The following is a 21,727-nucleotide window of genomic DNA, read 5'->3' as shown; positions in this document are numbered from 1 at the left end:
ACAAGGAGAGGCCTGAAGGGGCACAGGGGGTCATGACATACTGATAGTGATTTATAACAAAGTAATAGTGAGACACAGATTGATTACAAAGTCCTTGAAACCATCTACAGTTACAATGTTCTCATCATTTCTTTTTACTGTGGAGATGCTGTCATGCAGACCTGCCTCGTTCTCTCATTGCTTTGCTCACATGCACATTCACAAAACCAGATGGTCACGACCATGCTTTGTGCATGACCCCTACGCATGCTGCACCAAAAATAGACCCTCAGTTAGGCTGTTGCTTTTAATACAGCAGGCAGCCAGATAAACCCGTCTCAGCACCTCGCCAGAAATGGAACGGTGTAAATATTACTTTTCAACTTTAATGGCTTTGGTTACTTCCAGTATATTCTCCTGTCTGACCACTGACCGGCAGGTAACCAGACACTTAACCAGAACAAGCTGGAGATGTCCAGCTTGGAAAAGTTTAAGAGTAGGGCATAGATGTTGGGTAACCTTTTTCAAACCAGGAGGTATTTCTCATAGGTCGTGAGTGTATGTTTTGTGAGCTCTCACTGCTGCATGCAGCGTGGGTTAAATAGGTCACAGTGCCACATCAGGGCAACAGGAGGTAGCACGGCATTGCCCCCCAAATTTGCCCCAGATTCCTCATTTATCCTGATGACCCCAATGAAGCGCTGTGGCAAATGTGTGGCACCAACCAGAGAGCTAGTAATGAGAGAGACAGGGCTAGTGGGCTACTAGTTTCCAACTTTTACATTGAACATCAAGGGGCCTACAAATGTAGCGGTCCACCGAGATTTGTCCCTGTATGCCTGATGACCAACACATCACTGGACACACTACACCTGCTGCTGTGTTCTGGTGGAGCGTCCAGCCCGTGGGATGAGAAGAGGGGGAAATGGAGACGAGTCTGATGAGTCACCCGGTCATGTCAGTCATAACTACTTACTGGCACACACCTTGGTCATAAGCTGAACACAACAGCTCTTTTTACATTATTCAGTGGGTCAAATGTGGTCACCGTGTTTCTGTGAGAGGAAGCTCTTGTCTCAATATTTCAATTAATATTTTTTTCCAAAACATGTACCTACTAAAAGTCTCATCCTGTAAGTAAATAAAGCAGAAGAAAATACAGAGTATATTGATTAATTAGAACGGTTTATGACAACATGTTATTCACTAAAACCCATAAAATTGTGGGAGCTGAACTGGAGTGCATCCCTTCAATATCTGACAAAGGACCCTGAACAAACTGATCAACATCTTGGACAATGAGTGTCATTAACTCCACAGCACTATTGTAAAGCAGAAGAGCCTGATCAGCTGGAGACTTTGCTCACTTGCTTGCACAACAGACAGACTGAGGAAGTAATTTGTCCCCAGGGCCATTGAACTGTTCAATGCTTCACTTAAGGGAAGAGGAGAGATAGACTTCTCTGCATAGTCTGTCTGCCTCTTCACCCCCTCCATGTTTGGATACTGTCTGTCCACTAGCCACTTTTTACCACTGTCTTACTGGCTCACTTTTTGCGTGCTATATTAGCACATATAAATAACCCCTCCCTCCATGCCACAGCCGAATTGTGGCCACACTTATATCTTTTTTAAATATAGTCATATACTGTATATATAAGAATCACAGGCTCAGTCCCTGCCTCAGTCATTGCAAGCGCCTCTTGATTAATCACCCACTATGTGGATACGTTTTTTAGAATTTATTTAGTTTAAGTGTTATTTAGTATAATTTGTATTTTAGTATATTTAGTATATTCTTTATCTTCTACTGTCCTTATTGCTTAGTTGTGTTTTTTATAATACATACTTTTAATTACTTTTTTCTGCTGTTAGTGAATGTGTGTGTGATGTCTATGCTACTGAGACCTTGAATTTCCCTTGGGGATCAATAAAGTATCTATCTATATATCTAAAAGCCCAAAAAAGCTTTAACCTTTCACACGGTTACGTGGAGTTGTTTGTCAAATCTAGGAATTTCTCAGTGCTTCCCTTTATTTAGAGTCATTGGGTGCGCCAGACAGACAAGGACTTCTCCAGCCGGCCCCATAGGTTTGACTAGAACACCCGTACCAATCAGAGCTCTCTGTTTTTTTTTTTTTTTTGTCATAGACAGGGATTGCGAGGTTACTCTGTATAAAGGTGAACATGTGTTTCAGGGTCTGTAAAGCAGTGGAAATGTGTGTGTGTTTGTGTGTGTGTGTGAGAGAGAGAGAGAATGTTGGAGGTATGAGAGATGCTTTTCACATGTTACTAAGCAGCAATAAACAAGATAGATAAACAAACGATAATAGTTCAACATCAAAAGGGTTTTAAGCAAAGCTGATTATTGCTGTTATTATTTTTTGAACATTGATACGGTAAGGTTTTTTGAACATTGATAACTTAGATCTAAACGTGGACTTCAAGCTTGGTGCTTCAAGTCTGTATTTTGAGATTTCTGTCTCTTTTGCTTTTACTGATACATTAAACATCCAAATAGATTAAAAACAGTTGAAATATGAAATATACATTCTAGTTACATAAATGAAAGTGGGAAAACATGAATATAAATAATACAATTCAGTCATTAAGAGGTTGTTGTTCTCCCATGCAGAGTCAATACATGCTTCTGCTGGTGAGAGGTGATGGAGGTGCACATTTTAACAACCAGGAGACACTTCCCAAATAAGAACACATCTAGCAGATAGGGTAGGCCACTCACACACATTCACATGCCCAGGGCATCACCATGCCACGTGGCACTGCCACAACGTGACCGAGTAACCCCTCAGGATGCCACCCAAAACGCACGTGCGTGTTAAGACCCCCGCCCCCCACCCAAGTTTCACCGATGTATCCCAGGAGCTTTAAGAATGACTTGCTTAGTGGCTGCTGAGAATAGGAGCCATTGTGACACATGTGAAACACAAGGCAGCATTAGTGAGCAGTGGGTAGACGTTTATAAAATAAGGAGCACATTAAAGGAATCAAGATTACACCCATGTCCAGTTGCTGCTTAATTTCCTGTAATATATTGTTTGTGGCTATACAGACTACCTCCTATAATGGCCTCCAACAAAGATAGATTTTGATCTCCAGGGTAAGGTTGTGTGAATTTGGTGAGACCAACCAAAGAATAAACTACATACATAATGTGCGTAACATGCATAATTTGCTGTTGATGATTTCCCCTCATGTTTTGATGAAATAGACGGTAATGAGGGAGAACATGTAAAAATGTATTCCATTTAGAAGTTTAGTTTACAGAACCGCTATGTAACAGGGGTGAGGACTTGAGAGCACACTTAAATATAGCCCAAATATGGAGTTTATTTCAGTTCAGGTATTTGGAACATGTCTTATGCTTGTGTGTTTCTAGTCCATCAGAAAGAGAAGTGGACATTGGAGAGTGAATGGTCAGGTGAGGGGCCGAGGGTAGGGGAACCTTTGGCATCTCTCTGACAACTCTTGTAGAGGAAAAAATGCATTTGCCCTTTCAATTGACTTTTCACCTACTGAACACTAATTGCCTCTTGGTAGGCTATATGGTATGGAAGTCCTTTCAATTATTTTGGCCTCCCATTTTATGGCATATTTCCATTCATTTAAGAGCAGCAGGATGTGCCTCTGGTCTCTGCTCTTAATTTTTCGGGACAGCGACTGCGCCTGCAGGTGGAAAACCGTAACGGTTTCCCCATAGTGTGTCACATCGTGCTCCCAATCGACAAACAAACTGCTAGGAACAGGTTGCACATCGGTCTCTTATCTGAAAGCACAGCAGAGCCCGAGGTTACACAACCAGGGATTGTGTGATTGAGAGTGAAAGAAGATGTGGGTGAGGGCCTGGTCCCAGTGGAAATAATAACAGATTAAGGAAAGATAATGTGCGAACAAGAGAACTCAGGCGGGTCTGAGTCTGTTGCAGTGTTGTTCTTCCTGATCTGATCGTTGTATTTACGAATCTTGTGAAACAGATGTTCTAGCATGTGTTAACGGAAACTTGTCCACTGAAGCTGTCAAAAGTTATAGCTTTTCAGTGGAACCTGTTGATACTTGAGTTATGATACAAATTCAAATTCAAACAATGAATACTTTTTGTATTTCCAGCATTTCATCTGGCTTTTGCCAGTAATATGCACATATGTCACATGTAAAGCAAGTCCTCGATCAACTGGTAACAGTTGTTGAGAAAAGAAAGCAAATGTCAACATGTATGACGAACAAAGGGAATTAACAACATAACAATATCATGATGTTCACTGTAGGTAGTAGAGCTCCTCGGTTTTGTAAATCCTGAGGATATGGTCCCTCTTTCTCTCTGGTGAGGAGACCTCACACATTGACCTCTCTTACTTAACAGAAATATAAATTTGCCCTATGACTGCTGCTTGCTGCTTGCCAAATGGAAACATCCCAAAGGACAGGAAATTGGCCCAGTATCTTGGACCGAAAACTACGTCTCTTTGTAGGCTATACATAGCATAACATCCCTCATTCAACCTCCACTCCTCCAAACTATTTGCTCCTGGCTGTCTCACTAGCAGGTGCAGTATTATATAAAGGGTATTAGTGACTAGTCTGGATCTCATCTTATCTAACTAGGTATTTTAATCATGTCCAGGAGCTTTAAAGCCATGCACTCTGTGCTCAATCACACAGATGGTTGAAGGCCAGTGGAAAACAAACCTGACGTTAGCAGATTAAGGGGTCACTCTGTACAATTGGATTGTTTTGTCTGTGCCATTGTAGCGCACAGGTGATAACAAAATAAAGTATATCAACAACAACTTATGTAAACCATTATAGACATAGTAGGAATAATTTGTTACAAATAATTTTTATTAGTAGTATTTATTATATTTATAGGGATACTAGTACTGTTCACATGTGCTCTACCATGTAGAATGTTAAAATATATACTAAATGTATAAAGACTTTGTTACAACCAATGTATAGTTAAACCTTCATAGTTATTACAAATGAAACATGGTTATAACCTGTGTAGAAAGTAGCAGAATGGTATTTGTTGTATTTGACTAGATGTGGATCAGCCATATCTGCAGATCCAATATTTTCAATGGTAGCTTTAGAGGCGTGAATAAAATAGACTATAAGCAAATTCTGACTTTCCTAATTAAATAGGTAATCAGAGAAATCAATGGGAAACCTGACCAATCTGGTTATTGCTTTGACGAGACCAGAAGGTTTTGAAAAGATAAGATGGTAAGCAGGAAGAAGCTTCAAAAGCAACTTTATTCAATGCAAACATGATGACAATGAGAGCACAGTAACAAACAGGATTATGCTCTACAGGCTTCAAGCCACAAAATGACAACTTTTTGGCCTCTTTCACATTTTATTATATAGTAATTACAAAACCAAGGAAAAATACTTACAAATAGTTTTACAACAGTCTTTCTACAGAGTAAAAAAAGCTAATATTTAAAACAGAGCCACCAACGCCTGTATCTTCCTGAGATGGCATCTGGGGGTTGACGGATGGATGAGGTTAGGGGGGGTCAAGCTTGGGGTCGGGCTAGAACAGGAGCAGGGTGGGTTAGGAGTTCCAGGCCCGGGTGGGATGGGGAGGTGTGGGGAGGGGTAGGGGTGGTGTTTGGGTGGTGGGCTCAGGGGGAGGGGGAAGTTCCTGCTTCCGCCTTCCCAGAGTCGCTGGTTTCGCTGGACTGCCTCTTCAGCACCATCTCCCTGGCTATGCAGGTCACCTGCCCATTGGATACGGTGTAGGTCCCGTCCCTGTACACCATCAAGGAAAGATAGATGATCTATTAGTTTTACATTCTGATTGGCACCCCTTCACCATTCATTTTAGAGAGTCAGGCTTTCTATAGGTTTCCATAGTTTCGCATGTTGACTTACTTCTTTGAGTCGGTGCTGCTGGGCATTCCAGGCTGGCCCTTTGCAAAGAAGAAGGAAGACCACCAGTGACCTGAGTCTTGTCTGGCTACACCTGAAACAATGATTGCAAATAAGTCAACGTATAAAGACTTGTAGGAAACTTCAGTAAAATTAAAATGGTAGTGTGATAATTAGAAATCCATCATTTCAGTATATACTTTCAGTAATATGTAGCTTAGCATTAACTTTGTGGCCATTCTTACCTGGTGGGTGAGGAATGACCTCCCCTGAATACTCCGAACTGCCACAGGAACTGTTGCTAGATGTTGATCCTATGCGCCCTGCAAAAATGTATGAAAGAAATGTATAAGAATGTGTAAGAATGTGTACAATTTCACCCTTAATATAGGTAACTCAATTTCATTACAATGTCACTTCTAGACATTATAGGCTGATCAAAATGATGTAAAGTGATGAATAATTGCTGCTGACTCATACTCACTTCGGTAGTAGTCATGGGTGGCGATGAGAGATCCGCTGGATGGAATTGCTGCCATTTTTCTTCAAAATTTACACGTCAACCTTGCAAAGATGGAAATTCTGTAGGCAAAAATAAAGTGACCCACATGAGTGTTGGGAAATGACTGCAAAGAGATACAGGCATGAGGTAACGACTGGACAGATGGAGGTCTTTCAGGCAGAACAGCGGTCAAAGGATATCGGACTTTAACATGAGTTTTGTTTGCGTTCATTTAGTCAAGGTCTTCCCAGCAGGTATCATGCAATGCTTCATTGATACATCATCACTGGAGCAGACAGGCATATAACAATTCTCCCCTATCAAAACTTTTTTTTTTCAGCTTTGTAGTTACGAAAAGGACTACAGAACAGTTGTAATTCTTTTGTAAGGACAACTCTATATCAGGTTAGTCTGCTACATTCAAGAGTTGGAGGCCCTTAAGAGGATGGGGTTTTGTAAATGCTTTAAGGGCAGTGGCCTGCTATGGCCTCTCTGCCTTCTCCACATTCCCCTACAGAACCTGAGTTCTGGTGTTATGTGCAGACAGCTGGAGCAGGAGTAGGATTCCATTCCCCCTCCAGACTTCTGCCAGCAGCTTAGGAGCCAGTTACTGCCCAGGGCATGGGTGCGTGCGTGCCTGGTGCATGCATGCACTAGCTCCTATCAATAGGCTTAGGCCTACTGAACAAAACCAACTACTGTGTCCTGTGTGCATACTACATTGCACGAACCACTCCTGCGTGACTAGAATATTTGGGGCTCCAACAGTACCCTTGACATTTTACAAGCCATAAGTATAAAGACAATTACATGATAAATATAGCTGGCTAAAATCCCTCATGGCACAAATTTTTTAGCCTCTTCATAGCCAGTCTACTTCAGAAACAGTGGCTCAATTTTTGCCCACTGCCTTTTCAATTGAATTGGAAAAATGTTGTGAGTGCTTTTGCCTGCCACTCTCATTGTGGGGAAGGACAAGCAAAGTGCCTGTATCAAGTTCCAGATTGAGGCAGATTTTAATACCGTGCGTGCGGGCAGGCTAATGCCCGTTTGTGCCACATAGCGCACCTCTCAAGGATAAACCGATAGCTCTCACATCTAGATTTGATATCGCCCACAGTAGGATAGCCTACTTGAAGGGACGTACTTTCGCACGTGCCACCTGCATTAAAAATCATTCGCACAGCTGGACAGACACAAGTGACGCTTGCAAAGCAGAGAGGGTTCCAGTGATGCCAAGGAGGACAGCGACAGCTGACACATGCAGGCATACTGAGGTGGGGTGCATTTGGATGCTTACCTCACAACAACCCTTTTCTGGTAGAGGACGTGTAAATGAAATTTGATAGCCTACTTCTCCGTCTAATGATATTCAAACTATGATAAAGAACTGAAAAACAACAAAAAAAAGAAAACAAAGCCTTTCTCAGTTTAACCGACGCAGACGAATCTGCCATGTTGTTAAAAACAAATGAGTCTCAGAATTTAGGAGAACTCCAGGGTATAGGTCTATAGGGCCTTCAATTAGGCTACAACAGTGATATGCCAGTATTAAGCTAGACTAGGCTACTACTAATGATTGCAATGGCATATACTGATAGACATCAATGGGTCCTTCTCTATCTTCAGTCACAGATTTGATTTGACCTTGTTTGTGTCTCAGTGCTACACCAACCTGTACAGGTGAGGTCAGCACGAAGACAACATTTCTGGAAAGACCTCTTAGTGACGGTTATATTTGTGTATGCTATGGCCCATTGGCAAAGACCTATATTGGCTACATTTGGTCCCTATAATAACTTTGGCATTGGCCTGCAGACCATGCACACACCAATATTCTACACAAATTACTCAAATTTCTTCCTTACCTTTTAAATATGGTGTAGCCTACGGTGATGTGGAAGGAACACCAACTGCGATTCAGGATGACGGTCGGAAGACAAGGCGAGTAAACGCTAAGCGACAGGGCCCATTTGATGAGTTTGTCAGGTGAGACGCTCGATAGGTCCTTCTTTAGCTTCAGTGACAGGTTTGATCTGGTACAGTGGGATGAACCTGTTTATAGCTTAGGTTAACATGACGTCAAGCTACGATCCTCCTCCTGGGAGGCGCTAGGACTAGACAGTGTCAGTTTCCATGCACGAAACTGTTGCCAAACATGAGGAACGCAGCCAGCTGTCGCTCTCTGCAGGGAGAAAATTCAAGGACAGAGAGAAGCACGTAAACAACATGATGCTGCCCATGCGTGTTTGACAACATTGTAACAGGTCTCATTGTGTCCGAGGCAACTGCCATTTCCATTAGCCTACCATTCTAACTTGATGGTAACCTTTTTAATTCATCATGGTTTCATAACCTGAAAATAACACCAAATACAATGAATATATCATCGTGGATTCGAGAGTGTACATCCCTGGTGGTCTAGTGGTTAGGATTCGGCGCTCTCACCGCCGCGGCCCGGGTTCGATTCCCGGTCAGGGAAGGAATGTTTTGTTCTCGTCCTGTTAACCAGCATAAATAGTTGTGTATTATTACTTGTGTAGCCTACAATCCGTAACACGTCAGAGAATTGTATGGAAATGCACAGCACACATTAAAAAGCGGGGAACAGTATCCTGATAGGCAAGTAGCCTACATATGGCTGCGTTAGCCTACCTACAACGTGGAAACATTTAGTGGCACCTTATCGCCACCTATTGCCACCAGGGACGGATTAAACAAAATGGGCCCTTGTGCACAATATCAAAAAAGGCCCCGCCTCCCCCTGACCGCGACGCGCGCGGGCGCGTTTGCGCGTGCAGCCAGCGTTTCTCTCTTTGCTGTCGCTGTGCAGGCTGGTGCACAATTGTACACAATGAAAATGTAGTACATTATGTCATATATTATAACTCAGGCCTACACAGAAATGAATTCCAGCAGCTGTTTTTATTACTAGGCTGTAATCTCCCTTTGCTGTCCAAACTCTACAGCAACATTTTTCACTAAACGGACCGGACACAGCTGTCATATCTGACGGACCGGTAGCAGGGACGTTGATAGTATTTTGTGAGAGGTGGTGCTGATCTACGGGGGTTCGGGGGTGTCTCCCCCTGGAAATTTTCGAAATTCTGGCTGTTAAATATACCCTTTTAACGCAGTTTGGAAGGGGCATACAAACTTTAACAGAGCAAGCAGGGCCCGTTTTCTGTCTGACTCAGGTGACGTGAACATTGGCTACCTGCATGATAAGGTTGCTTGACACTACTGCTGCTTGACACTACCTTGCATGGAGACATATTTCACGTTAACAGTGGAGATGTTAGCAAAACTATAGCGTTTGGTAAATGGAGATGCAGATCATCTCCCTAATTAATTTCTTTGCGCAACAGCCCACATTATGCGCTCACTCCAGCGAGACGAGTGAAATAAGTGTAGGCCTATCGGTCACCGGCATCGCCATAGGCTATTTGCTACGATATAAGCTACTGTTAGGCCTACAAGTCGCGATTTATTAGGCTATCCAATCGCTATGCTGTTTTCATGAACATTGCAGGAATCCACTTCATTCACCTACCCACGAGTAGGTTAGTTTCACTTCCGCAAACACGCATACACATTGAATGAGCACTCATAGCCTACCACTTCCACCTAATGTTATGCCTCTATATTTAATGAATTAAAAAGTATTTATTGATCAGGAAAACATTTAGTTTATTTTTCTTTCGGTCCGCGGTTCCATAACACCATTCAGTTGTGCCGCAAATTAACAGACAGAAGCACCGGGCATAATCCAGCCTAAATTCATGGCAATTTTTTTTTTTTTTAATCCGAGGGCCCCCATTGGCTGAGGCCCCCTGTGCACGTGCACACTTGGCACAAGCCTTGATCCGTCCCTGATTGCCACTTTGAAAAATCCGTTCTGACTAACAAAATATTAACATGTAAAAAAACACACTATTAGGCATTGTTTAACCCACTCATTATTCTTTTGCTCTAAAATAATACCACAGACATAGGCTACTTTTTTCTATCCTTTATTGAAGTCACCAAAAGCAATAAATATCCATTGTAACTTGAATCAAAGTACTGTCAAAAATGAATATATGTATACTAGTACTATCATAATTAAAATGTGATCCCCATGGCCATTGATCATGACACAACCCACCCGACCTTACATCAGACACTTGACCTGTTAAACTGAGTGCTTATGCAAAATGTAGTTCCCACAAATGCACCCAAGGCCGCTATTGCAATGTGTATTTTAACTATTCCTTAAATGTTCTGAGAGTTAACGTCACTTCATTTTCTGACAATAGTCTGATACAGCTTCTCCACAATAACACAAAAGACAATCTACAATGAGAAACAAACACCAGGTTGTAACATAAATTCTGGCAAATATAATCTTGCCACCCTCAAAAGAAAAGAAAAGCCCTATTGTGCATTCAGACATTTAAAGTTACTGTGACCAGGTTTTTGCATAGAATAAACCATCCTGCTCTTCTGACATCACAGTGGGAGCATAACAAATTGCTTCATGCAAATAAATGAGTGTAAAACGAATGGTTGAATGAGCCCTGTATCTGATTTCAGACAATGTAGTATCACTAGTGTTTTAAAAAAACATTTGGTTCAAGACCACAATGTGGCTTGCCAACTATAGCCCTTTTTTTACTGCCAATCAATCCAAGTCATTAATGAGACATCTTACATTCAATATAAACATGTAACAATGTCTACAGAGGCTACAAATGTCAATTGCTGCGGTGGGTCTTTTGTAAGCGTGTAAATAGTCTGGTGGTTTTAAAATGCCCTTGAAGACTGATCCTGGATTAGGAGCAGCAATGGCAAAGGGCAGAGCATTCACAACAGTCTGAGGTCTGCAAAGTCTAATAACATGTATCATTAAACATTCAAGCCACAAAGCAGACAGGGTAGATTGTAAAACTACATTTATAAGAAGGGCCACAACGTTCCTTTCCAAATATAAACGGAAACACAGACTGATACTAAAGGGGAGTATATGCCAGACCAACTCCAATGTTAATTCACGGTAAAAACAACTAGAATTCAGATTTCTTTCAGAGAAATATTCTTGTGACTGACAAATAGTGTCATCCAGGATGTTCTTGGCTTAGCTTAGACATTAGGTTTGGACAACGTATTTTAACTTCTGCTGCAAAATCTGAGCATAGATTTCATATCATTAAGGCGGTGCAGCATTAAAAGTGAACTGTACAGAAATTAACAAAAATAAATATATCTCTAGAGTTGATTTTATCGAAGACAGTTCAGTTGTGCTTGTCCCTTTTCCGTATACAAATGTATTAGTACATTCACAACAGCTGGTTTAAGGAGTGCAGTTAAGAGGTTATCGAGGGGTGTTTTCACTGCAGGGCTTGATACCATCAGATATCCTTCACCATGTCACCGGGCACAGGCTAGCTTGTTCTTTATCAGGAGTGAAAGGAGAGAGAGCTGGGTCCTTGTTACTTCTGTGGAAAGACAGAACAAACATTTACAAAAAAATAAGCAAACAGTCCCTGGGTGACTACCGTACAACATGCTCTTTATGCTGTCGCTGTACTACATCACCCAAAGAATCACAATCAAAAGCCATACACCACTAGACTAGCTTTTTCCACATTACAATTAGAGGGGTAAAATGAAGAAATGGCCAAACTGGAGCAAGTCAGAGAAGACAGAGATAAGAAAGGCATGTCACCCTCAGGCTTCCTACCCGGTCTTCAAAGGACCTGAAGGAGGGCGAGCTCCTGCGAAGAGCAAAGGGAACACGTATGGCAACAAGTCTCTCTGTCTCGTTAGTAGTTTGTAGTAATGTTTCTTCATATCAGACTGAACATCACAACCTCACTTTTCTAAAACAGAATACAATGTACATCTAAATATATTACAAACTCATTAATTGCCCTAATAAACCTAGCAAGTATACTGGAATATGACAACATTGAGTGATTCAATAGCCAAAATGGAGTTTTGAGATATGTGGTACAGGTGGCTGAGATATGTGGTACAGGTGGCTGTGCGCACTGTGATGACATTCTATGATAATGCTTTACCTCATAGATGGCATACTTAAGGAGTGATGCACGGAGTAACCAAGTCTTCAGTGCGGAGGAGGCAGACAGGGGCAGCGTTAAGGCAAGCAGACGAGGTTAGAGCCACAGACAGTGGAAGACAGAAAGAGCATAAGCCATGCAGCACATTCAGATCAATCCCCACAGCCAGATACATCTCAATTCCCAAAATGACGAAGAAAGTGTAAAGTTACGTTTTAAACCATTTTAAAGCATGAAAACAACTTCTGAGTGTATACTTTAGAGGAAAAGAAGTTTAGGGGTGTAATAAACTGCTGGAGTCTCTTTATGGGAGGTCCCACAGGCATTGTAGCAGGAGAAACATTATGCAATTCAGACTGATTTGGTCTTCTCTCTTCAATGGGGCCTGTCTCAAAACGTTCAGCACAGTCAAGGTTCTATCTTCATGATACTGTTAATCATTTTAGTGTTAGCTACAGCAAGAGATGCATTGTGAAAACCCCATGGGAGCACACACAACTGTGCTGTTGAAGTATCAAAAAGATACAAACCATCAAAAAGTTAACGAAAGTGGTGGCCTGGTAAGAGAGATTTTTAAAAAAAAATACAGTGGGTCAACTGTATGCACATATCAAAAATACCAATGAGCGAGTAATGATCAGCCGCAAACTGTGTGATGGAACAGTTAAAAGGGAGGGTGGCTACCTCCATTTTCTGTTTATGACCTTAAATCAGTTGCCCAAGGGCATGTTAGCAGAGAAGCAAATGGTGTAACACAACCCAGTAAAAAGTGAGCCAGTATTGTTAGAAAGTATATTTTGGGTTAGACCAAACTAAGGGAGCAAGTTAATCCCTAATGACTGCACCGTGAGACAGGCCCCTGGTGTAGAATGTTCAGTTTGATAAAATATGACCACGGACCACACAATACAGATTCTTTAATACCATGCAACACAAGTACTTGAGATCCAGTCTACAAAGATACAACAGTGTATTCTTACTCTGGATTTGGTCAAACTAAACTAACCCCCTGTGTTGTGTGCTATACCTCCACACTGTCTTACCTAGGCGTGTTATAAAAGGGCAGAGCCCTGCAGAGCCATCAGGCAGCATTAAAGGAGGGAAACATGGCAGTGAGTGAGAAAGAACATTTTTCACGGTCATGGTCAAGGTCAAGGTCAAATGAAGACAGACAAACAGTCACACACACACACACAATGCATAATAGAGCTGTATTCGGTATTCCACTTCAATAAGAAGTGGCAAATTTTGTTTCTTTTCTCCCTTCACAGTAACAGTCTCTATTACCAAGTTGACTGTCTGAGGAGATGAAGGCCACAGATCTGGGCTGAACTACCAAGGCGGTCAAGGTCAAGGTGACATAATTGCCACAATTTATCATTTATGCCATGTTATTACATCATGTTTCATCTCCCCCAGAAAAACCTAACCCACAGACAAGATTCAGTGTCTACATGTCAAAGGCAATATGATAATAGCTTTCTTTAGCTTTACTTGCTTACTTATCTTTAATAGTTCTAATAACTGTAATAGCCGTCTTTTTTTGTTACTGATAGCGGTCATAATCATGAAACTGATTTGTATCCAGGTCAACAAACCATTAGCAACATAAAAAATAATAATTTGGAAGGCTATACCCCCACCTCCTGGTTAGTAGAGCTCAATAACAGAGATTTGTTACAAAGTCCAGTGCATACACATTAGTAGTATTAAGAGTATATCGTAGAAGCACTACTGAGCACATCTGATTATAGCCTCTATACAAATGATTGCATTAATATGCAGAGCCCATCACCCAGGGTGGAAAAGCAGTGACGTTTGAAAAGACTGAGTGTTTAGACATGATGAAGTCTCACCTCATGGTCCCAATTCTCTCGCTGATGGCTGCACCCATGCTGGACAAGGCTGCAGAGGTCACCTGGCCTGCCTGGGAGAGAGTCTCCTGGGTCTTCTTATACCTGCAGAGTGGGAAATCACAGTGGCGAGAAACCAAGCAGGGGAAACGGAAGACAAGGGAGATGAGGTTCACAGAGAAAGGGGAAAGAGAAAGTGAGAGGGGGAAATTAAAACACACACACTAGATTTGTTTCTGTGAAGACTTCAAAGCATGTGTGACAGTAGTGTCTGCATCACAGTTAGTGGCGTTTCATCCAATTCTGTGCGATGGGGAGTGGTGGTAGAGCATCGCAGCTGGAAATGACCACAAGGCCTGTTTCACACTGAATGAGTTGGGTTTGCATGACGGCTTCAGAACGGCTTGATTTTCATTTTAGTGCCCACGTTCACGGGTAAGCTGTTCATGAAAATCAGTAAAGATTAAGAGGTTCCACAGTGCATCCAGTGTGAAACAGGCCTTGGAATAGAGGAACTTTTGCTGGCTCTCCTCTCCTACATTTGTACACATAACACAGGTGTGCACAGAGGCTCTCTGTACACTGGTGTTCAGACACATAATTATCAAAGAACAGAGAGCAGACAGAAAGGGAGAGGTTAATGTGTTACCAAGAGAGGGAAAGTTAGGTTTCCAAGAAATCACATATTTTGTTTTGACATACTCTGCAAGAACAACTTCCGAAACAACGAATCACTCAACAATTCAAATATTATCTTAGCATTACTGACTAAAATCTAATTCTCCCATCAATGACACAAAAGTAAATGTTTCAAAATCTTAAACCTTCAACTGCATTACTAATCACTTTCCTCAATGACTCCTGAATGAATCACCCTCAGTCACACAAACAAAGCACTCATCTTCCCTGCAGTCCAAACACACATGGGCTTAGTGGTTATAAATAAAGTACAGCACACTGAGACTGCACAGCTTCAGTGAAAGTTGTAAACAGGCATGTGCCAGCATGTGTAGACTAGACACACACTCACTATAGACTCCTGCTTGGACTCTTTTAGCATGGACCTCCCTGTTTTTGTGTGTGTGCGTGTGTTCCCCCCATGGATACAGCTATGGTCTCCGTGCTAATATCATTACTTGTGTGCCTGGGCTATGCTAATCACAGTGCCCTGATCCAGGTTAACCCGCCAATCCAATCAGCTGTTCCCTCAGTCCTCTCTGTGCGCTCCCATGTGAGAGGAGGGAGGAGTGATGCCGCTCTCAGGCCACCAAAGCTCCCCATCCCGCCCCGCCATCCCTCCACAAGCCTTCTTGCGCTCACTCGAGTTCCCACAGTGAATGAACACGCCCAGCCCAGTAGGGAGGGAGCAGGGGAGGCCTTAGGTTTCAGGTGGAGGGAACCGGTGTTCTCCCCTGTGCTGTCCTGGAAAGTACACGCTAAAAAGCATGTAGGGGATTAGGCAACTATGGCTCCTCGAGGGCAGAATGCCGACACTTGGTCATGAAGAGACTCGTTGCACAAACACAGAGTTTCTCTATGACATCTGATCACATGACCATGCTGTCAGACAGGGGGTAACCACAATGTCAAATAATATGAGTAGCTGATTTAGCTCAGAAGGTACTACTGACTTGGGTGGATTTCTCCTCCCTTACTTTGCTTACTTACTACTTTTCTTTTTCAACATTTCCTCATCTAAGGCTTATTATGCCAATTCCACTGTGCTGCCAAGCACACAAAGCTTGATAAACCTTTTTTTCATTTCTAAGATGAAATGTATGGCATCTGAGCATATTTTACAGCACTCTAATAAATAAAATGTATTATCATCATTATTAATCACACAGATTAGGGTTATTAATGAGTTAGAAACAGGAACAATTTTCAAGTCCATTGTTTGAAGTTCTGACATTCAATATGATAAAGTACAGGTCTCTTTACTAATGCACTTTTTAGCGTGCATTAGTACCAATGTAATCAGTGCACCAAGTATTAATGTCCAAAATCTGAGGCCTTGAGCATAATTAAACTAATATGGTTGATACACAAAGAGGAGGTTAGCCTCAGATCTGAAACTAGTTCCCACCCGCTGTACTGTAGCCCTTGTCTGTTAGCATGTTAACATTCAGCCAAATGATGGCATGGGAATGAAAAGAACTCTAAGCTAATTCTGAAATGAAAACAACAACTAGCAACAGATGAATCAAAACTCACGCGTCAGATTGGCTTATGTCGTCCAGAGTGGCAGAGGCTGTAAGGTAACTACAGAGACACACATATAGCTTTAGATTACAAGAGAAATGTCCTCCCACAAACACAAGCAGGGAATGGGTGTATACACATAAACATTTAACACTGACATGGGATTGTGGGAGGATAGAGAGAGGCAATCCTTGTTATGCTCTCTTATATATGCTATTCACGGTGCTAAACTGATACTACATACAGCATGACCTGGGAGAGCTGCTGGAACAAAATAATGACTTTCCTTCCCTGGACAATTGCAAACTTGTGCCACTAATAAATAACTGCTGGCGTCAAGACAGGCAAGCAAGCATGGATGGTGAAGCATAAATATTTTTCAGCTAATTAGGGGGAAAGATAGCAAAGGCCTTTAGATTTAATGTCCTGTGCGATGCACCATTATTCAAAACCTCATTATGCAAAAATCTGTGTTTGCTCATAAGAGAGGTCTAGAGGGATGTTAAGAATTATAATAAATAATTTCACTGGTAAATCTTTTATAAACAGGGCAGCTGGAGGACAGTTTGTTGAATGGCGTCAGTCAGTCCTAACATCTGTTCAACACCTTAAAACAAGTTTAGCAGACAATCAGCCTGGTGGGTAGGGGGCCTGAGGTCAAGCTAGCAACACAGGTGCCATTCTAAGGACAAGATTGCAACACAGGTGCCATTCTAAGGACAAGATTGGCTCAGATCTGACAGTTGTCACCACACTCTCATCCCACTGCACACTCTCATAATTACTCATTATGCTCAAACATCTTCAACATTGTGTTCTGGCCATGTGATGTGTGTGTATCCATGGAGGAGGATCAGGAGAAACTTAGAAGCCTTGTTCCTGCACATGGTTTATCCTGTGCATCTTAATTCTAGCAGATGCAAGGGTAATTGCCTTCTCACATTACATCACTCTGACATGCATGTGTCCAAGTGGCCCTACTCTGCTAAAGGAATGTCTGATCTAAGCCATCTTTGAAAACTAGGGGGAAATGCTACAGGAAAGAAATTAGCCAGCTAAATCTGTCTTTGATAGAAAAGATTGGTAAATTTCCCTGTCCACATGTTTTGGATACATTAAATAATGAAATACTACATTAGAAATGCACATGAAGGGACTCCATGAACCAGACAACAGTTAAGTGTTCTTCTGACTGTCCATATTCACCAGAGTCTTTTTAAGGGTCCGTCATGCAAGACAATACAGATGGTGGTAAACGAAGTATCTGGACTGGAGTCAACAAACGTCAGTTAAAACTGTTGTTGACTGCTGCTCTATGCTACAAATGCTGCTGCTCTACATCAAAAGTTCTCAACCTTTTTGGGGCTAAGACACACCAAAGGTCAAACTGAAACGCCAAAGCACACCAACTTATGGTTACTGATTATACATTATGTCACATAGCTTTTTTTCAATTATATGGTATATGGTCACGTCATTATAAGGTATATGCTTAAGTCATGTTGACATGGATACATTTAAAAAATAGCCCTATAGCCCATTTCATGAGCCTGTATAAAAACATATTGAGCTCCTCAAAATGTCATTGCACACCTCACTTTGCCTCGGCACACTAGTTGAGGACAATGCTCTATATAACAAACTATGTCTACCATTTAAACTTCAACTTGCCTACAAAATGTATAGTATGGGGTTGTAATGTGCTATTCCTGCTTTTGGCGTATTTCACCATAGGCTCACCCTACAACAGTTTTTTTGTATGAGATTTAGCTGGCAAATCCAAATAAGCATAAGCTGTACAGTAGGCAACAGACAATAGATGTCTTAAAGGAACATGTCAATGTTTTATATAAGTGGATACATCACCTTCTCTTCTCTGTCCCTTTTAGTTATAGGCTAGCTATAGGTTGACTGGTCTAACCCACTCCCAGTGAATTATGCTAAGATAGACTAATGGTGTCAGACTGGATTATTAAATGCACAGAGAAGAGAATGATATATATCCTCTTATCTGAGTCTGGGGTAGATAAGATGGCAAATAAGATCATTTTCCCAAAAGATGATGTGGTCTTTTAACAAAGGGGAGCTAAGCTGTTAAAAGAAAAGAAGTTAAAAGAAACAAAAATGGTGACTCACGCATTTGAGTGGGTAATGCTTTCATTCCACTGTCCAAGTTTCTCTTTGGTTTGCAAATAGCTAGAAATAAAAACCAAATCTATTTATTCTACTAGAGTGGATATGGGAATTATTTTCTTTTGTGCTAATTTGAGAAACCTAAAAGATTGACTTTCCTAAAACCAGCCTCTTAATTGCTTTGTACAACTGTTATCTTACAGTTGGTGTGTACACGTCATGTTTGATGAAAGGTGACTTTACAGAGATACATGCAGCATAGATATTAGCAAGTGTGTACTTAAGCCATGTGACACGATACATATTCATATGTACATATTCTTAGGAGAGGTAAAGAATACTAGACTTTTGTCAAGCTGTATGGACTCGTTATAAGCTCCCATACTATGGAGGGACAGATCTGAGAGGAGAAGCACTCACGCATTGGAGGACTGGACATCCTGCCATCCCTTTGAGATGTTCTGTTTGATCTCGTTGAGCGGACTGATACCCAGTTGTCTTTTGATGTCTCCAGCATGCCTCTCCTTAGCAGCCAAGACCTGCCTTAAAGTCTGAATCTCATCCTCCACCTACAACAGAGCAAGAGTGAGCCCAACATTTACCCAAGGACTAGACTAGAAACGGCATCCTTTTTGTCATGTCAACTGAAATCAGTAGAAAAAGTCCATTTTGTACACTGTTTGAAAGGGATCCCTCTTAACACATGGGCGAGTCTTACACCATACATCACATCCCATAATATCACCTTACCTTAGTGAGTTCCACTCTCAACTCCTCTGCTTCCTCTTCAGTGAGACCAGGGGGCAGGGTTCCACCGGTGGCACCCTCCATTGACCCGGTCATCCTGGCACTTCCAAAACCTTTAACACAGAAGACCAATTCTTTTAAGCAACATAGCCTACCATTCACAATCAAATCTCAGAGATGAACTGTCTTACAACCCGATAAACGGTGATGACGGCACGCTCAAATCAAAGTTGAGCATTAGGCCACCTTCCATTTTTGAATCGCTTGAATTGTAATACATTGTATTGTGTCTATACGTATGACTGTGCCCCCACCCACATCAGCAACAAGATTGTAAAGTTCGCAGATGACACGACAGAAGTTGGACTCATCTCAGCCGAGGTGGGCGAGCTAGCATACAGGGACGAGGTGGAGCGGCTGGCAGAGTGGTGCCCAGTCAACAACCTGCTCCTCAACACCACAAAAACAAAGGAGCTGGTCATTGACTTTAGAAAGAACAAGTCTGACATTCAACCACTCTTCATCGGCGGGGCCTGTGTGGAGAGGGTTCCAGTGTTCAGGTTTCTGGGCATTGAGCTGGAGGACGACCTGACATGGTGCGCCAACACCAAGGAGCTACTGAAGAAGGCGCAGCAGAGACTGTACTTCCTGAGAACAATCAGAACACCCAGAATACCCCAGAATCTGCTTCTCGCCTTCCATCACTGCTCCTTAGAGAGTGTGCTCACGTATTGACTGTGTGTTTGGTACGGTAGCTGCACATCCTCAGAGAGGAAGGCGCTTCACAGGGTCGTCAGGGCAGCAGAGAAGACCATAGGCTGCCCCCTCCCCACGCTGGAAGAGATCTACGCCTCTAGACGCCATAAGAAGGCAACAGACATTTCAAAGGACCCTTCACACCCAGGACACTGTCACTTTCAGCTCTTGCCTTCAGGCAGGAGATACAGAACAATGAAAACCAGGACAAACCGTTTAAAAAATAGCTTATATCCGAAGGCAAGGCAATCATGGCCCTTAACTCTTCAAATTAAAAATAGTCTGTTCTCGGCCCCTAACCCACTGTGCAAATTCTATGGTGGAGTAATGCTCTTTTTACCAGTGAAATATGTACAGAACCATTCCTGTTCATAACCAGTGCAATATATGTTTATATTCTTTTTATATATGTGCATTTTTTAAACTATTTATTATTGTTGTTATGCAAACCTCATGAGTTGACAGCACTTTCAAATCTCGTTGTACCTTTGCAAAAAGTGTCAATGACAATAAAGACTACCTAATCTAATATAAAGTACAACTTCCCATGCATACTTATAGCTTAAGCCCGTTACCCGTCTCAAAGTCAGTAACATTAATTGTTGTCCAACCAACATTAAAACGAGTTTGACAGCATTTGCGTTAACAGTGAGACTCGCCTCACAAGTCATCGTGTTAGGCAACCATTAGTCATCAAAAACGTCCGCATACATGCAGAGAACAGATGCAAAACCCCCGAAAAAAAAGATGCTAGACTCACGAGTGCTTTTCGAATCCTGAATTCCATACCAAGTTGTCCATTGACAGGTAGCTGTGTCTCATTTCAGGAGCCATTGATTAACGTTGACTACCGACTGTCTTGATTATTGGACGAAACCTCACTACCTGCGTAATTAATGTGAGCGTCTGCGAAGTCATTTTAATGTTTTACACTGACAACATGAAGACACATGACAATATTTTTCATATCTGCAAAGCTAACGTTAACTTACCTAGCAAGCTAATCGCGACAGCAGTTGCCGCACCAGTTGCGTCAGCTAGCCTACTTTCCAACTTAGCTAAATTAGCAACCACTAGCTAACTGACGCGATGTATAAGTATAAGTATACTCTTTTGATCCCGTGAGGAAAATGTTTAAACAACTATCACGACCATTTAAACCACGATGAAAACCCAAATAGTATGAAATACCAAACGATGAATAACAATATATTGACAAAGATATTAGGTTACGCAAAGATCAGTGTCGGCAGGCCAGCTAGCCAACGTCAAATCAATTAGGCTAGGTAACTTAACCAAAACGTTAACCAAAGTTAGCTGCGTTTGAGTACTTTGAAGTCTTACCATTATTAACAGAATCCATACTTAGAGGGATATCACCGAAACACCTGTCCCGAAGAGAAGGGGCTGTTATCGAAAATCACTAATTCAGTAAAACGGAAAGCAAGATCGTGAGTGAATGCACAGACCTCACTGGAATGTTTACCTTTAACCAAAGATCCTTATCAACCGTCTCTGCTTTAACGTTGCCCGTTTCAATTTAGAAATGTGTCATCACTACGCGCCACTTTTCCGGAACACGATGATGACGTTTAAAA

General features: G+C 41.9%; 2 protein-coding genes and 1 non-coding gene across 32 annotated transcripts; 1 reads left to right on the top strand and 2 right to left on the bottom strand.

The window, feature by feature from the left end:
• Positions 1 to 5,234: 5,234 nt before the first annotated feature.
• On the bottom strand, positions 5,235 to 8,422 carry ppdpfa (pancreatic progenitor cell differentiation and proliferation factor a). Of its 2 annotated transcripts, XM_048240346.1 has the most exons (6): positions 8,245 to 8,422; positions 7,677 to 7,766; positions 6,359 to 6,456; positions 6,120 to 6,197; positions 5,878 to 5,968; positions 5,235 to 5,754 (listed from the first exon to the last, which is right to left on the bottom strand). In XM_048240346.1, the coding sequence occupies exons 3-6, from the start codon at positions 6,411 to 6,413 to the stop codon at positions 5,628 to 5,630; spliced, it is 351 nt and encodes a 116-aa protein (XP_048096303.1). In that variant the 5' UTR covers positions 6,414 to 6,456; positions 7,677 to 7,766; positions 8,245 to 8,422; the 3' UTR covers positions 5,235 to 5,627. The 2 variants fall into 2 exon arrangements, with proteins under 2 accessions (XP_048096303.1, XP_048096302.1); XM_048240345.1 differs by lacking the exon at positions 7,677 to 7,766 and having other exon boundaries at positions 8,245 to 8,421.
• A 364-nt stretch (positions 8,423 to 8,786) lies between these two features.
• On the top strand, positions 8,787 to 8,858 carry trnae-cuc. Its single transcript has one exon. It is a non-coding gene; the product is annotated as a tRNA-Glu (tRNA).
• A 1,515-nt stretch (positions 8,859 to 10,373) lies between these two features.
• Positions 10,374 to 21,697, bottom strand: LOC125292853 (tumor protein D54-like). Of its 29 annotated transcripts, none has more exons than XR_007193288.1 (10): positions 21,474 to 21,609; positions 19,377 to 19,486; positions 19,047 to 19,195; positions 18,630 to 18,689; positions 16,506 to 16,553; positions 14,295 to 14,396; positions 13,482 to 13,508; positions 12,439 to 12,483; positions 12,084 to 12,237; positions 10,374 to 11,853 (listed from the first exon to the last, which is right to left on the bottom strand). XR_007193288.1 is itself a non-coding variant. In XM_048240320.1 (10 exons), the coding sequence occupies exons 1-10, from the start codon at positions 21,490 to 21,492 to the stop codon at positions 11,848 to 11,850; spliced, it is 615 nt and encodes a 204-aa protein (XP_048096277.1). In that variant the 5' UTR covers positions 21,493 to 21,609; the 3' UTR covers positions 10,374 to 11,847. The 29 variants fall into 29 exon arrangements, 25 of the variants coding, with proteins under 25 accessions (XP_048096277.1, XP_048096280.1, XP_048096283.1 ...); XR_007193287.1 differs by having other exon boundaries at positions 12,099 to 12,237; XM_048240320.1 differs by having other exon boundaries at positions 12,084 to 12,132.
• Positions 21,698 to 21,727: the final 30 nt, after the last annotated feature.

The sequence above is a fragment of the Alosa alosa genome, chromosome 4 (genome assembly GCF_017589495.1).
Source record: "Alosa alosa isolate M-15738 ecotype Scorff River chromosome 4, AALO_Geno_1.1, whole genome shotgun sequence".
Classification (NCBI taxonomy): domain Eukaryota; kingdom Metazoa; phylum Chordata; class Actinopteri; order Clupeiformes; family Clupeidae; genus Alosa; species Alosa alosa.
The sequence above is the reverse complement of the archived record's forward strand: the minus strand, read 5'-3'. Positions and strand labels throughout refer to the sequence as shown.